The following is an 18,205-nucleotide window of genomic DNA, read 5'->3' on the forward strand; positions in this document are numbered from 1 at the left end:
GTGTGTGTGTCTGTGCCAATGTTTGTGTTGCTTCACGCTGTTCCATAAGGTGTTTTTTTTATCTGTTTTTTAAATCAAATTCTACTGCTTGCTGTGGAAAAGACTTCCATGTAGTCATGGCTCTATGTAGTACTGTGTGCCTCCCCATCGTCTGTTCTGGACTTGGGGACTGTGAAGAGACCTCTTGTGGCATGTCTTGTGGGGTATGCATGGGTGTCTGAGCTGTGTGCCAGTAGTTTAGACCGACAGCTCGGTGCATTCAACATGTCAATACCTCTCATAAATAAAAGTAGTGATGAAGTCAATCTCTCCTCCACTTTCAGCCAGGAGAGATTGACATGTATATTATTAATATTAGCACTCTGTGTACATCCAAGGGCCAGCTGTCCTGCCCTGTTCTGAGCCAATTGTATTTTTTTTTTTACTCCAAGCAGTTTAGTCATATCAACTTGCTCAATTTCCACATCATTTATTACAAGGTTTAGTTGAGGTTTAGGGTCTAGTTACTGTTTTGTTTAGTGAGTGAAAAGGGTACAGTTGATTAAAAATCATAGAATAAAACTCTAAGGGACAGTTTCCAAAACACAGCCAAGTCCTACACTAAAAATCATGTTCAATGGACTAACCTCTGTCTGGGAAACCAGCCCTAAGATTAATAGACACCAAAGAAATCCTGATAATCCTACCTGAGAGAAGATGTCCATGTTGTGGTTTAGCTTGTAGATCATTTTGAACTTGCCAGCCACAGCAGGGCTTCTCACTGACTTTAGGTAAACCCCCTGCATCTCAGAATCTGTCACACAGGGAGATACAATGGGAGATACAATGAGAGAGAGAGAGAGAGTGTGTGTTCATGTTAGGGCACACCGAAACAAAACAATACATAGTGCAACAGAAAATGAAAGTGAGCGATTCTTAGGTATCTCCCCATTTTAGAAACACTTTATTCTATTTCATGCCCAGTGAGTGAACTGTATAATAGGTGACTACCCGTATAACAACTGTATAACATAACAAGAGACTTTGGGTCTATGAAAAGCGCTGTATAAAACCCATGTTGTTGTTGTTATTATTGTTCTTATTATATTTGACCCCTCACCGTTGATTCCCTGGGAGCACTGGGTGTTGCTCACAACGAAGCCCTCCAGTGAGCGGTTCTGCTCTTCACCGTCCTCTTCGTCAGATGACACCTCCCCCCCCTCGGACAGCGCCGCCTCCTCGTCCAGAAAGTGACGGGCTCCTCGGTGGTGGTGCTGCACGGCCTGCTGGGAAGGAAATGTTGATTCAAAGAAGTAGATTACTGTATTGTCCAACGTACATATGACCAACAAAAATGTCTTCTGCTTTATACCAAACCCTCCAAAAAGACACAGAGGTTGGAGCAATTCGTCAACAAACAGAGAAGGTAGCTGAACAACAACACACTTAAAATGACCCTGGGCTACTGACCAGCACGTCTCACGTGAGATGTATTTGACACCTGACTGACCTTAGCTTTCCCATGCGACGCGGATGGTTTCACAGCCACACGGGGGGGCGCTCTTGGCTGTCGAACAGAGGTATTCTGGAAGTCATTGTCAGACATCGCCTCCCCCTCCCCCTCGCTCTCATCTGACTGGAAAAGAGGTTTTAAAGGACATGGTCAAAGCCATATTAACTTCATTATGACGGTCAGAAAAAAAATGTTTCATTGTAATCCACAAGTATTTACTTGATGCTAGCTTGTACTGAATTAAGTAAAATATAATTGAGAGAAAGAGAACCAGACACACAAGCGGCTAGAAGCGACGAGTTTGATAACGATACTTTAGTGATAGTGGTTATAGTAATTATCTTACAATGCGTGCCACCGCATGCTTTGACTTCCTGGTCACTTGTAAAGGAGAATCCACATCACTGAGAAGCATTGACTGGGAGAGGAAATATAACAAACAATGGATGAACAGAATCATCAATCATCAGAATCATTTGAATATATATTTTTTTAAACTTGGGTCCCACAAGGAATTCTCTCTCAAACAAATAACTTCCTTTCCCCAGACACTTCTGCATTTGTATCATTGATATTCTACATAAGGCGCAAAGTGTAAATCTTTAGTTTAGAAGCCCACGTGACTATTCTGACCCACTCATGCTTTCTGCAGGCTTTCTTTATCTCTGGCAAGGCCATGTATGCAACTCTGTGGTGAATAGTCTTGTATTGTCAAAACCGGAGTTGTCTCAGAGAAAACAGATGCTTTCCAAAAAGAGGCCAGTCTGAATAGAGAAATTGAAACAAAATAGATCTTCGCAAAAGCAGTATGCGAGCCTGTTGCCATGCCGACAACACAGACTATGCTTAAAGGCTTATATAGAGACGTGAGATACATCAGACCTCGCAATATTCCGACGAAGTATGGTATCATTACTATTATATTGAGCACTTCTTAAAATTGGGCACATATGCTCTACAGCCATGGCAAACAAAGTGTGGAAAAGATAAGAGGACGGAAATTTGACATGGTAGGTTACATAATAGAAATGGATGATTGTACAGTTTTGATGGTAGTGCAACTCAATCCACTACTACTGAACAAAAATATAAACGCAACAGGCAACCATTTCAATGATTTTTACTGAGTTACAGTTCCATATAAGGAAATCAGCCAATAGAAATGAATTCATCAGGCCCTAATCTATGAATTTCACATGAATGGAAATATAGATATGCATCTGTTGGTCAGATACCTTAGGTAAAAAAGGTAGGGGTGTGAATCAGAAAACCAGTCAGTATCTGGTGTGACCACCATTTGCCTCATGCAGCGTGACACATTTCCTTTGCATAGAGTTGATCAGGCTGTTGATTGTGGCCTGTGGAATGTTGTCCTACTCTTCAATGGCTGTGCGAAGTTGCTGGATATTGGCGGGAACTGGAACACACCGTTGTACATGTCGATCCAGAGCATCTCAAACGTGCTCAATGGGTGACGTGTCTGGTGAGTATGCAGGCCATGGAAGAACTGGGATATTTTCAGCTTCCAGGAATTGTGTACAGATCCTTGTGATATGGGGCCGTGCAATATCATGCTGAAACGTGGTGATGGCAGTGGATGACTGGCACAACAATGGGCCTAAGGATCTCCTCACAGTATCACTGTTCGTTGTCAGTTACTTATGCCTGCCCATACCATAACCCCACCACCACCATGGGGAACTCTATTCACAACATTGACTAAAGCCCACTGAAGTCGGTTACGACGCTGAACTGCAATCAGGTCAAGACCTTGGTGAGGATGACGAGCGCGCAGATGAGCTTCCCTGGGAGCTGTCCGGGTGGCTGGTCTCAGGCAATCCCGCATGTGAAGAAGCCGGATGAGGGGGTCCTGGGCTGGTGTGGTTACACGTGGTCTACGTTTGGTGAGGCTGGTTGAACGTTCTGCCAAATTCTCTAAAACAGTAAGCATGCCAATTGCACGCTCCCTCAAAACTTGAGACATCTGTGGCATTGTGTTATGTGACAAAACTGCAAATTTTAGAGTGGCCTTTTATTGTCCCCAGCACAAGGTGCACCTGTGTACTGGTCATGCTGTTTAACCCGCTTCTTAATGTGCCACACCTGTCAGGTGTATTAATTATCTTGGCACAGGAGAAATGCTCACTAACAGAGATGTAAACACATTTGGGAACAACATTTGAGATAAATAAGCTCTTTGTGCATATAGGAAACTTCTGAGACCAACACTTTACATGTTACGTTTATATTGTTGTTCAGTTACGTTTATATTGTTGTTCAGTATGCGTAAGTTATAAAAAGAAACATTAACACCACGACATGACTAGAATTAGAGACCTAGTGCAAGTGTTCACCAGACCTACATTTGGTGGTTGTGTTTGACAGAATGAAGATGCATTACTGAAGGCTTACTATATAGTCCTTGATACACAGGGGGGAAAGTAGCTAATTGGGACTTACCACGGGAGAAGACAAGGGGTTCACCTTGACATGATGATGAACCCGCTTACGGGTGATAACCTCCTCCTCACTGTCACTGGTGCACAGGCCTGCGGCGGGGGACAACAAATCATAATGCACATGCCCGAAGAGCTTACCCACTCACAAGCACAAACGGTCAATGCAAAGGAGTACCAATCTGACCTATCGCTCATGATGCACTACCTTGATGAGATGTGTTGGTCAGATTGTCAGAACACCTGCTAATTTCTCAACCAGGTATACATATTAACAAGGTGGCTTAGTTGTTTGTGAATGGGAAACTAGGGGACACAATGAAATCAAGCACCTGTAATAGTTGGGAGTGAACTAACCTGGATGAGGGGGGTCCAAGATGGATTTGTGAGACAAACTGTGTCCCATCTCTATTGAACCATTTCCTGGGTCCCCCGCCTGAACTTTGGGAGTCTGGGCATTCTGTAAGGTCCCCTGGTATTTCCTCTTTAAGAATGAGAACGAAGTGGATGGGGTGGTGGAAGGACCAGGCAGGAGAACTCGCCTCGGTCCTAATGTGGGGATTGGTGAGAACAGAGCTCCGCTCTTAAAGGTCAGAGGAGAGGTCTGAGGCGAAGCCAGAGCAGAGGTGTCTGCCCTCTTCCTTCCCAGACAGGCTGCCAGGGGTGTGGACACGCTCTTCCTGTGGAAACTAAAGGGGGGAGTGGATGAGCCAGAGATTTTTGGCTCATTCACTGTGGAGGAAAGGGGTGCTTCCTGTTTTTTGGACCCATGGGGTGAAGTTTTTGAGGGGAACTGACTAGGAGCAGCCTCTGTGTCCCCTTCATCCTCCTCCCAGCCCAAGTCAAAGTTGACAGAGAACAAATCCTGAGAACAGACAAAGTTCTCAAAGTCCTGAGCAGGTTCCTGCTGCGCTACAGGAGAAGCATGGCTACGACTAGGTTTGACCTGATACACCATCTTTGTTTCTGTCACACTTTTACTTGACCCTATTAACCATTCCCTCTCCGGAGCCTTCAGGGGGCTAGGTATTCGGATACTGACGTTCTCTGGCGTAGGGATGTCCGGAATGGTCATCTGGAGGAAGGTGCCATCATCTCCAAACAGGTCCATGCTCTCGTCCAGGTTGGTTTTAGAGTGCCTGGCTTTAAGCTGGGTGGGATGACATGGTGGCTTGAAGTCCGCTTTATCATCCATATCATCCTCCTTTATGTCATTGCTGTCATCCTCAAAGACCTCATCCCAGCTAGGGCTGCCAAGGGCACTTTCCCTACCCATGCTTTCTGCTGGCACAGTAATGGGTGATGAAGGGGAGTGCTGCTGATGAGGTGGTTCGCAATGGCTTTCACAGTCTAGAGAACCAACGTCTAAATCAACATTGGGAGATTGAGAAGCAGGATCATCAAAGTCCTCATCCACTTCCAGGGAGAAATTCACGTGGAATGTCTGACCCACATCCAGGAGTTCATCCAGAGGTTCAACCGGAAGTGTATGTGAACAGTCCTTGGTGGTGAAGGGGGTGGGCCCAGGGTCAAACTGAGGGCTGTCCAGGTCAAAGTGCAAAGCTGGAGGAGACCTAGACAGAAGCTCTGTCACGTTGACTAGAATGACCCTCAAGCTCTCTAACTTCTGTCTCAGGGGCTGCAACTTGGGGACAGCAGCATCCCATTTGGGCAAGTAAAACAAAGCCTCCAGTTCAGAATCTTCATCTGACTTGGGTTCACGGTCTGCAATTGAGGTCAACTGATTGAGGTCAATCTGTTCTACAGCAGCAATGCAGTTCACTGATTCACTCTCCAAATCCCTTGGAGAATTGACCTCTGAATTTTCACTCTCGTTGTTGAGTATAATACAGTCAAAATCCATGTCCATGATACGCTGGTCACCCGTGGAGGAGAGTGGCCAGAGGCCTGGGTGATCTCTGAGGTCATGAGTCACCTCCTTGTGACATTCTGAAGGGACTCGGTTCTTTATCAGGGTCCATGGAGAGACTAAGGTTGTCTCTGCTTTAGAAATGCTTTCCCTCTGCACTTCCTTTTTGAGTTCTACACGGTCTAGGTCAGCTGAGGAAAGGCAGGAAGTCTTCTGCTTGTGGCTCAGGTTGGCCATTTTGATTCTGGATTTAGTCATTTTTCCCTCTTTCTGCTTTTTTCCTTTGGTGGACTTTTCCTGCTGTGCTTCCTCCGTGAGGCCTATGACATCTGCTTTGTGGAGGTGGGGCAGCAGCTCCAACTCATATCTGCTTTCACCCTGTCAGATAAAACAAACACGACAATGAATTTAACTACAAAACTTTTTTCTTATTTAAATTTTTTTTTAAAAAGTTTGGTTGAAGTCTGGCAAATTTCTTCAGATGTTGCACAAGCTATTGTATCATAACGCAAGTTACAGATTTAATACTTCCCTGGTACGACACACAGAGTTGACTGGTTATATAAACAACAAGACATTTGACACAGTGCCTTTAGAAAGTAATCATACCCCTAGACTTATTCCACATGTTGTGTTACAGCCGGAATTCAAATCAAAGTGAAAACATGTTATCAGTATTCCGTAGGCTACGTCTTCATTCAGCGGATATGAGAAGTAGCATTAGGTTTAATGCTTAAACAAGCCCTGATGTTTTGTTGTGTACAGTGCCTTCCGAAAGCATTAATACCCCTGGACGTATTCCACATTGTTTTGGCAGCCTGAATTCAAAATGGATTAAATCACTCATCTACTCACAAGGTTTAGCAAATGTATTGAAAATTAAAAAACACAGAAATAGTATTCACACCCCTGATTCAATACTATGTAAAAGCACCTTTGGCAGCGGTTACAGCTGTGAGTGTTTCTGGTTAAGTCTAAGAGCTTTGCACACCTGGATTGTGCAGAATGTCCCATTATTTTCAGAATTCTTCAAGCTCTGTCAAATTGGTTGACAACCATTTTCAGGTCTTGCCATAAATCTGAAAGTGTATGTCAAAACTGTAACTCGGCCACTCCGGAAAATTCACTATGTTCTTGGTAAGCAACTCCAGTGTATATTTGGCCTTGTATTTAAGGTTATTGTCATACTCAAAGGTCAATTGATCTCCCAGTGTCTGGTGGAAAGTAGACTGAACCAGGTTTTCCTCTAGGATTTTGCCTTTGTTTAGCTCCATTCCATTAATTTTATTATCATGAAAAACTCAACAATTCTTAACAAATAACAACTCTTAACAATCACAAGCATACCCCTAACATGATGTAGCCAGCACTAAGCTGTAATGTGTTATGTTTAATGCAAATCCAATACACTTTGTATTCAGGATCTTTTGCAGTATTGCTTTAGTGCCTTGTTGCAAACAGGATACATGTTTTTTTTCACTCTATCAATTAGGTTAGTATGGTGGAATTAACTGAAATGTTGTTGATCCATCCTCAGTTTTCTCCCATCACAGCAATTAAACTCTAACAGTTTTTTAAGTCACCATTGGCCTCATGGTGAAATCCCTGAGCGGTTTCCTTCCTCTCCGGCAACTGAGTTAGGAAGGACGCCTGTATCTTTACAGTGACTGGATGTATTGATACACCATCCAAAGTGTAATTTGTAACCACCATGCTCAAAGGGTTATTTTTACCCATCTAGATGCTGTTCTTTGCGAGACTTTGGAAAACCTCCCTTGTCTTAGTGTTTGGATCCGTGTTTGAAATTCACTGCTCGACTGAGGGCCCTTACTGATAATTGTATGTGTGGGGTATAGAGATGAGGTAGTCATTAAAAAATCATGTTAAACACTATTACAGTCCATGCAACTTATTATGTGACTTGTTAACCACATTTTTACTCTTGAATGTATTTTGGCTTGGCATAATAAAAGGGGTTGAATACTTATTGACTGAAGACATTTCAGCTTTTCAATTTCAATCCATTTGTAAATGTGACAAATAACATAATTCCACTTGGACATTAAGGGATATTGTGTGTAGGCCAGTGACCAAAAATATCTAAACTCTTTAAAAAAATTATGAACATGCACCTGTGGAACGGTCGTTAAGACACTAACAGCTTACAGACGGTAGGCAATTAAGGTCACAGTTAAAACTTAGGACACTAAAGAGGCCTTTCTTCTGACTCTGAAAAACACCAAAAGAAAGATGCCCAGGGTCCTTGCTCATCTGTGTGAACATGCCTTAGGCATGCTGCAAGGAGGCATGAGGACTGCAGATATGGCCAGGGCAATAAATGGCAATGTCCGTACTGTGAGACACCTAAGACAGCGCTACAGGGAGACGGGACGGACAGCTGATCGTCCTCACAGTGGCAGACCACGTGTAACAACACCTGCACAGGATCGGTACATCCGAACATCACACCTGCGGGACAGGTACAGGATGGCAACAACAACTGCCCGAGTTACAACAGGAACGCACAATCCCTCCATCAGTGCTCAGACTCTCCTCAATAGGCTGAGAGAGGCTGGACTGAGGGCTTGTAGGCCTGTTGTAAGGCAGACCAGACATCACAGGCAACAACGTCGCCTATGGGCACAAATCCACCGTTGCAGTACCAGACAGGACTGGCAAAAAAGTGCTCTTCACTGACGAGTCGCGGTTTTGTCTCACCAGGGGCGTCAGATTTGCGTTTATCGTCAAAGGAATGAGCGTTACACTGAGGCCTGTACTCTGGAGCGGGATCGATTTGGAGGTGGAGGGTCCGTCATGGTCCGGGGCTGTGTGTCACAGCATCATTGGACTGAGCTTGTTGTCATTGTAGGCAATCTCAACGCTGTGCGTTACAGGGAAGACATCCTCTTCCCTCATGTGGTACCCTTCCTGCAGGCTCATCCTGACATGACCCTCCAGCATGACAATGCGACCAGCAATACTGCTCGTTCTGTGCGTGATCTCCTGCAAGACAGGAATGTCAGTGTTCTGCCATGGCCAGCGAAAAGCCCGGATCTCAATCCCATTGAGCACGTCTGGGACCTGTTGGATCGGAGGGTGAGGGCTAGGGCCATTCCCCCCAGAAATGTCTTGGAACTTGCAGGTGCCTTGGTGGAAGAGTGGGGTAACATCTCACAGCAAGAACTGGCAAATCTGATGCAGTCCATGAGGAGGAGATGCGCTGCAGTACTTAATGCAGCTGGTGGCCACACAAGATACTGACTGTTCCTTTTGAGTTTGACCCCCCTTTGTTCAGGTACACATTATTCCATTTCTATTAGTCACGTCTGTGGAACTTGTTCAGTTTATGTCTCAGTTGTTGAATCTTGTTATGTTCATACAAATATTTACACGTTAAGTTTGCTAAAAATAAACATAGTTGACAGTGAGAGGACGTTTCTTTTTCGCTGAGTTTATTTAATCAATTTTAAATTCAGGCAGTAACACAACAAGATGTGGAAAAAGTCATGGGGTGTGAATACTTTCCGAAGGCACTGTATCTGACCTGCAAGTGATCCCGACACAGTGAGCCTAAAGTGGACTAGCGGGAGCACAACAGAACTCGACGCCAGAAACCGAGGTGTAAGAGAAAGATGGGGTGTAAAGTTTTGCCGGCATTTCAGCGAGGGTACGATTTAAGATAATAAAAATCTCAAATCACATTTTATTTGTCACATGCGCCGAATACAACAGGTGTAGACTATCGTGAAATGCTTACTTACGAGCCCTTTCCCAACAGTGTAGAGTTAAAAAGTTAAAACATTTGACAAAAAAGGAAATAGTAACAATAAAATAACAATAACGAGGATATATACAAGGATTACCGGTCAAGTCAATGTGCAGGGGTACGAGGTTGAGGTAATTATGTACATGTACTCTCGTTAGGGGTAAAAGTGACTAGTCAATCAGGATAGATGATATACAGAGTAGCAACAGTGCATGTGAAGAGTGAAAGTGTGCGTGTGTTTATGAGCGTATGTAGTGTGTGTGTGTATTGGAGTGTCAGTGTAGTGTATGTGAGTGTGTGGGTAGAGTCCTGTGAGTGTGCATAGAAACAGTGCAAGAGAGTCACTGCAAAATAAAGGGGATCAACACATATTCCAGGTAGCCATTATAGTAATCATTAACTGTTCAGCAGTCTTATGGCTTGGGGGGTAGAAACTGTTCATGAGCCAGATTTGGTGCTCCGGTACCACTTGCCGTGTGGTAGCAGAGAGAACAATCTATGGCTTGGGTGGATGGAGTCTGATAATTTAGGGACTTCCTCTGACACCGCATGGTATAGAGGTCCAGGGTGCCTGGGATGATGGTGGTGATGTGAGCCATGACCAGCCTTTCAAAGCATTTGACGGCTACAGATGTGAGTGCTACGGGGCGATAGACATTCAGATAGTCCCTGTGCCCAAGAACTCCAAGGTTCTTACCTATTGTGTAATTTGTTTGAAACATGTCGGTATTACAGACTGGGTCAGGGAGAGGTTGAAAATGTCAGTGAAGACACTTGCAAGCTGGTCAGCGTATGCTTTGAGTACGCGCCCTGGTAATCCATCTAGCCCTGCGGCCTTGTGAATGTTAACCTCACATCGGCTACGGACAGCGTGATCACACAGTCGTCCGGAGAAGCTGGTGCTCTCATGCATGGTCCAGTGTTGCTTGCCTCGAAGCGAGCATAGAAGGCATTTAGCTCGTCTGGTAGGCTCGCTTCACTGGGCAGTTTGGAGCTGGATTACCCTTTGTAATCTGTGATAGTTTGCACGCCCTGCCACATCCGACGAGTGTCAGAGCCGGCGTAGGCTTAGTCCTGTATTGAAGCGCTGCCTGTTTGATGGTTCGTTGGAGGGTGTAGTGGATAAGCGTCTGGATTAGTGTTCTGCTCCTTGAAAGCAGCAGCTCTAGACTTTAGCTCAGTGCAGATGTTGCCTGTAATCCATGGCTTCTGGTTGGGATATATACATACGGTCACTGTGGGGACGTCATCATCAATGCACCTATGTGGTAAATGCACCTGATGTGGTAAACTCCTCAAAGTCAGTCTGTGCAAGCAAAACAGTCCTGTAGCTTAACATCTACTTCATCAGACCACTTCAGTATTGAGCGCGTTACTGGTACTTCCGGATTGAGTTTGTTCTTGTAAAATCAGAAGGATAGAGTTCTGGTCAGATTTTCCAAATGGAGGGCGAGGGAGAGTTTTTTGGCCTCCAGTTCCACAGGTGACGTGATGATTGTGAACTTCAGGAAACAGCAGAGGGAGAACCCCCCTATCTACATCGACGGGACAGTAGTGGAGAAGGTGGAAAGTTTTAAGTTCATCGGCGTACACATCACGGACAAACTGAAATGGTCCACCCACACAGACAGTGTGGTGAAGGCGCAACAAGCCGCTTCAACCTCAGGAGGCTGAATAAATTTGGCTTGTCACCAACAACGCTCAAACTTTTACAGATGCACAAATCGAGAGCATCCTGTCGGGCTGTATCACCGCCTGGTTCGGCAACTGCTCCGCCCACAACCGTAAGGCTCTCCAGAGGGTAGCATCACCGGGGGCAAAATCTCGTCAGGTATCCAGCACGCCATCCTCTATAACCCCGCCTCTTCTTTTTCAGAGACTCTGGGATTTAGGCCTGGTCCGGGATGAGCAGTATGTCCTTCGCCGCAGACTCTTTGAAGTAGAAATCCTCATCCAAATCGAGGTTAGTGATCGCTGTTCTGGTGTTCAGAAGCTCTTTTTGGTCATAGAAAACGATGGAAGGAAACATTATGTACAAAAAAAGTTACAATCAGCACAATTAGCAAAATAGCACAATTGGTCAGGAGACAGTAAAAGTGCTGCTATTCCCTCCAGCGACATTAGGAGCGGGAGGAGGATAGGTCAGAGTCCTCAGTGGTCTTATGAAAGGACTTAAGCCCAAGAACGTGAGTGTATATCCCTCTACATGTATAGTAAGGTGTGTCAGGTCAACTGGTTTTAATTTGTATGATACATTTGTGACTCTTGTATGATGGCAAAGGAAACATGACCATCCTTGGATGGACAAGAAATGTTTATTCTATTCTATGATGATGGAGAATAAATGGGTAGCCAGTTAACACTGGTCATATAATCAACCTATCAACATCCAGGTGATGGATGAATACAACAGCTAGGACAGTATCCAACTGTGGTGCCTTACAAATGGATCACTGAGCATCCCAGAGCATTCTACCTGATGACTGGTAGAGAACAGCAGAACACTCAGTGGGTTTTGTCCAACATGTCTCTGGACCCACTCACTGTCAGTCATACGCTGGACCTAGTTTTGTCCCAGGGAATAAATGTTGTGGATCTTAATGTGTTTCCTCATAATCCTGGACTATCGGACCACCATTTTATTACGTTTGCAATTGCAACAAATAATCTGCTCAGACCCCAACCAAGGAACATCAAAAGTCGTGCTATAAATTCACAGACAACACAAAGATTCCTTGATGTCCTTCCAGATTCCCTCTGTCTACCCAAGGACGCCAGAGGACAAAAATCAGTTAACCACTTAACTGAGGAACTCAATTTAACCTTGCGCAATACCCTAGATGCAGTTGCACCCCTAAAAACTAAAAACATTTCTCATAAGAAACTAGCTCCCTGGTACACAGAAAATACCCGAGCTCTGAAGCAAGCTTCCAGAAAATTGGAATGGAAATGGCGCCACACCAAACTGGAAGTCTTCCGACTAGCTTGGAAAGACAGTACTGTGCAGTACCGAAGAGCCCTTACTGCTGCTCGATCATCCTATTTTTCTAACTTAATTGAGGAAAATAAGAACAATCCGAAAATTCCTTTTTGATACTGTCGCAAAGCTAACTAAAAAGCAGCATTCCCCAAGAGAGGATGACTTTCACTTTAGCAGTGATAAATTCATGAACTTCTTTGAGGAAAAGATTATGATCATTAGAAAGCAAATTACGGACTCCTCTTTAAATCTGCGTATTCCTTCAAAGCTCAGTTGTCCTGAGTCTGCACAACTCTGCCAGGACCTAGGATCAAGTGTTTTAGTACTATATCTCTTGACACAATGATGAAAATAATAATGGCCTCAAGCTGCATACTGGACCCTATTCCAACTAAACTACTGAAAGAGCTGCTTCCTGTGCTTGGCCCTCCTATGTTGAACATAATAAACGGCTCTCTATCCACCGGATGTGTACCAAACTCACTAAAAGTGGCAGTAATAAAACCTCTCTTGAAAAAGCCAAAGCTTGACCCAGAAAATATAAAAAACTATCGGCCTATAATCGAATCTTCCATTCCTCTCAATTTTTTTTGAAAAGGCTGTTGCGCAGCAACTCACTGCCTTCCTGAAGACAAACAATGTATACGAAATGCTTCAGTCTGGTTTTAGACCCCATCATAGCACTGAGACAGCACTTGTGAAGGTGGTAAATTACATTTTAATGGCATCGGACCGAGGCTCTGCATCTGTCCTCGTGCTCCTAGACCTTAGTGATGCTTTTGATACCATCGATCACCACATTCTTTTGGAGAGATTGGAAAGCCAAATTGGTCTACACAGACAAGTTCTGGCCTGGTTTAGATCTTATCTGTCGGAAAGATATCAGTTTGTCTCTGTGAATGGTTTGTCCTCTGACAAATCAACTGTAAATTTCGGTGTTCCTCAAGGTTCCGTTTTAGGATCACTATTGTTTTCACTATATATTTTACCTCTTGGGGATGTTATTCGATAACATAATGTTAACTTTCACTGCTATGCGGATGACACACAGCTGTACATTTCAATGAAACATGGTGAAGCCCCAAAATTGCCCTTGCTAGAAGCATGTGTTTCAGACATAAGGAAGTGGATGGCTGCAAACTTTCTACTTTTAAACTCAGACAAAACAGAGATGCTTGTTCTAGGTCCCAAGAAACAAAGAGATCTTCTGTTGAATCTGACAATTAATCTTAATGGTTGTACAGTCGTCTCAAATAAAACTGTGAAGGACCTCTGCGTTACTCTGGACCCTGATCTCTTTTGAAGAACATATCAAGACCATTTCAAGGACAGCTTTTTTCCATCTACGTAACATTGCAAAAATCAGAAACTTTCTGTCCAAAAATGATGCAGAAAAATTAATCCATGCTTTTGTCACTTCTAGGTTAACTACTGCAATGCTCTACTTTTTGGCTACCCAGATAAAGCACTAAATAAACTTCAGTTAGTGCTAAATACGGCTGCTAGAATCCTGACTAGAACCAACTTTTTTAATCATATTACTCCAGTGCTAGCCTCCCTACACTGGCTTCCTGTCAAAGCAAGGGCTGATTTCAAGGTTTTACTGCTAACCTACAAAGCATTACATGGGCTTGCTCCTACCTATCTCTCTGATTTGGTCCTGCCGTACATACCTACACGTACGGTACGGTCACAAGACGCAGGCCTCCTAATTGTCCCTAGAATTTCTAAGCAAACAGCTGGAGGAAGGGCTTTCTCCTATAGAGCTCCATTTTTATGGAACGGTCTGCCTACCCATGTCAGAGACGCAAACTCGGTCTCAACCTTTAAGTCTTTACTGAAGACTCATCTCTTCAGTGGGTCATATGATTGAGTGTAGTCTGGCCCAGGAGTGGGAAGGTGAACGGAAAGGCTCTGGAGCAACAAACCGCCCGTGCTGTCTCTGCCTGGCCGGTTTCCCTCTTTCCACTGGGATTCTCTGCCTCTAACCCTATTACAGGGGCTGAGTCACTGGCTACTGGGGCTCTCTCATGCCGTCCCTGGAGGGGGTGCGTCACCTGAGTGGGTTGATTCACTGATGTGGTCATCCTGTCTGGGTTGCCCCCCCCCCCCCCCCGGGTTGTGCCGTGGCAGGTCTTTGTGGGCTATACTCAGCCTTGTCTCAGGATGGTAAGTTGGTGGTTGAAGATATCCCTCTAGTGGTGTGGGGGCTGTGCTTTGGCAAAGTGGGTGGGGTTATATCCTTCCTGTTTGGCCCTGTCCAGGGGTGTCCTCGGATGGGGCAACAGTGTCTCCTGACCCCTCCTGTCTCAGCCTCCAGTATTTATGCTGCAGTAGTTTATGTGTCGGGGGGGCTAGGGTCAGTTTGTTATATCTGGAGTACTTCTCCTGTCCTATTCGGTGTCCTGTGTGAATCTAAGTGTGCGTTCTCTAATTCTCTCGTTCTCTCTTTCTTTCTCTCTCTCTCTCGGAGGACCTGAGCCCTAGGACCATGCCCCAGGACTACCTGACATGATGACTCCTTGCTGTCCCCAGTCCACCTGGCCGTGCTGCTGCTCCAGTTTCAACTGACCTGAGCCCTAGGACCATGCCCCAGGACTACCTGACATGATGACTCCTTGCTGTCCCCAGTCCACCTGACCGTGCTGCTGCTCCAGTTTCAACTGTTCTGCCTTACTATTATTCGACCATGCTGGTCATTTATGAACATTTGAACATCTTGGCCATGTTCTGTTATAATCTCCACCCGGCACAGCCAGAAGAGGACTGGCCACCCCACATAGCCTGGTTCCTCTCTAGGTTTCTTCCTAGGTTTTGGCCTTTCTAGGGAGTTTTTCCTAGCCACCGTGCTTCTACACCTGCATTGCTTGCTGTTTGGGGTTTTAGGCTGGGTTTCTGTACAGCACTTTGAGATATCAGCTGATGTACGAAGGGCTATATAAATAAATTTGATTTGATTTGAACACAGCTGTAGTCGGGGTGTTGCCCCCTTCCACTACAGCTAAAACATGCCACACTAGTACAGCACTGCTGTTGACTTACACCACATGACCAAAAGTATGTGGACACATGCTCGTCGAACATCTCATTCCAAAATCATGGGAATTAATATGGAGTTGGTCCCCCCCCTTTGCTGCGATAACAGCCTCCACTCTTCTGGGAAGGCTTTCCACTAGATGTTGGAGCATTGCTGCGGGGACTTCCATTCAGCCACAAGAGCACTAGTGATGTCGGGCACTGATGTTGGGCAATTAGGCCTGGCTCGGAGTCGACGTTCCCATTAATCCCGAAGGACAGTCAAGTTCTTTCACACCAATCTAGACAAACCATTTCTGTATGGACCTCGCTTTGTGCATGGGGGCATTGTCATTCTGAAACTGGAAAGGGCCTTCCCCAAACTGTTGCCACAAAACTGGAAGCACTGTAGCGTTAAGATTTCCCTTCACTGGAACTAAGGGGCCTAGCCAGATCATGAAAAACAGCCCCAGACCATTATTCTTCCTCTACAAAACTTTACAGTTGGCACTATGCATTTGGGCAGGTAGCGTTCTCCTGGCATCCGCCAAACCCAGATTCGTCCGACGGACTGCCAGATGGTGAAGCGTGATATATCACTCCAGAGAACGTGTTTTCACTGCTCCAGAGTCCAATGATGGCAAGCTTCACACCACTGTAGCCAAAGCTTGACATTGCGCATGGTGATCTTAGGCTTGTGTGTAGCTGCAAGGCCATGGAAACCCATTTTATGAAGCTCCCGACTAACAGTTCTTGTGCTGACGGTGCATCCAGAGACAATTTGGACAGACTTCACGGCTGAGCCGTTGTTGCTCCTAGACATTTCCACTTCACAATAACAGCACTTACAGATGACGGTGCCATGTTGAAAGTCACAGAGCTTCAGTAAGGCCATTATACTTCCAATGCTTGTCTATGGAGATTGCATGGCTGTGTGCTCAATTTTATACACCTGTCAGCAACAGGTGTGGCTAAAATAGCTGAATCCACTAATTTGAAGGGGTGTCCACATACTTTGGTATATATAGTGTACCTCTCCAGCACATCCACTCAGGGAGTTAAACACTGAGGGTATAGATATAGCTCAAAAGGGGAAGTGGCCTAGTTATGAGTTATACGTAGATCACGCCTCTTGGCAAACACATTTAATTATATTGACAGTTGTGAACTACGCTAAGGGAGGCAGAACGCGGCTGGGGTTAGAGAACACAACGTACGAGACATTTTAGTGTTTGTTAGATTGAGGCCGTGATACATTAGCCTTGTAAACCAGCCTGATCACTTTGCTCACGTCTGTTTCAATTGAAGTACGCAGCTATAGATAAACGGGCAATCTGAAGTTCAAACAAAGCAGAAACCCTACCAATTCCACCATTGTTTTGGTAAACAACTGAGTGATGGGGCTGGAGAAATTTACCCACCCTCAAATGTTTGTTTCACACTTCAAAACATTCATGCAGCACAATCAGGCATTGTATTTGACTGATTTAATAACACCCTAAGCTTATTGTACTGCATATTTACAGAAGGGGATAAAACAGGAAAGAAACTAAGCTAAACCATTGAACTGTTTGTTTACAATTGCTTTAAAGGGTAATTATATACCAGAATCTAAATTGGTCAGACCTCCAAAGTAGTCCAATGTAAATATGAGTCCACATCGCACACCATTGGTTGTGTGGATCCAGCTTACATGCCTTCACCCCAAATGCATGGATTAGATGAGCCCCGCAAATCCGGAAATTGCATGGTGCCTATCTTTTCCATTCATTTTAGAGCTTGTGGAGTTTTGCTGGATCTACAAAACAGATGGTCTGAGACGTGGATTCATCTTGACATCAAACTACTTTTGAGGTCTGAAAACATCTCACAAGATGTGACTTTGGAATTGAATGTCACTTTAACGTTTATTCCTATTTTACCCATATTTTACTTGTTAGTACTGCCTTGTTACATCAGATTTTGCACTGGTGCAAACGTGTAGTCAATCTGATCCTTAATTTCCTTTGAAATTCAAAGTCCTTGATTAGATATGACTCACCTGTTCAAATATAAATGCCAATGTAAAATGACAGACAGAAGCAGATGACGTGATAAAACACATTGCAAACGTCTGAAACGCAATTATCATTTCAACACTGGTGAGAGAGCAATTGGGTCATTGGACTGAATTCCCTTTTCGATGGACCAGACAATGTCCTTGGTCTGTCGCTCAATCAATTGACCAGTTTGCTTGAGTGAATGTCATTATTAAATTAACCACAAGCCAGTGTAAACTGGAACATCAATATAAAACATTGGACCAACATTTGATCATTGGGTTCACATTGTTTGAGTTCACAATTTACATGAGTGCTGCTGAGCTGCGAGTTCCAGGCGCCCGCCCACCCAGTCTAGTAAATTGAAATGAAATCCAATCCCGAGTTCATCCCGTTCCATAGTGACAGCCAAACCCCTCTGTTTTCCCTTACCAATGAACACCAAACAAAACACTGCTGGTTTGGAGTGGACAGGCCCCTCTTATGTTCATCACAGAGGCAACGGGTGTCAGGCTCCCCATCTCTTTCACTCTACTCTCTGCTCTTCCTAGCTCAGCCTGTGTTCGTGCATATCTAGGTCACCCAGG

General features: G+C 44.7%; 1 protein-coding gene across 3 annotated transcripts in view; it reads right to left on the reverse strand.

Annotated features, from left to right (window-relative positions):
* Positions 1-18,205, reverse strand: part of LOC139383244 (FA complementation group M) — a 69,957-nt gene that overhangs the window by 12,776 nt on the left and 38,976 nt on the right. For all 3 annotated transcript variants that reach the window (XM_071127690.1, XM_071127688.1, XM_071127689.1), the window contains exons 14-19: positions 4,306-6,196; positions 3,953-4,041; positions 1,839-1,910; positions 1,490-1,615; positions 1,100-1,265; positions 687-793 (exon numbers count right to left, since the gene is read on the reverse strand). In XM_071127690.1, coding sequence (XP_070983791.1) covers positions 687-793; positions 1,100-1,265; positions 1,490-1,615; positions 1,839-1,910; positions 3,953-4,041; positions 4,306-6,196 — 2,451 coding nt within the window. The remainder of the gene's footprint in view (positions 1-686; positions 794-1,099; positions 1,266-1,489; positions 1,616-1,838; positions 1,911-3,952; positions 4,042-4,305; positions 6,197-18,205) is intronic.

Source organism: Oncorhynchus clarkii, chromosome 25 (genome assembly GCF_045791955.1).
Source record: "Oncorhynchus clarkii lewisi isolate Uvic-CL-2024 chromosome 25, UVic_Ocla_1.0, whole genome shotgun sequence".
Lineage (NCBI taxonomy): Eukaryota > Metazoa > Chordata > Actinopteri > Salmoniformes > Salmonidae > Oncorhynchus > Oncorhynchus clarkii.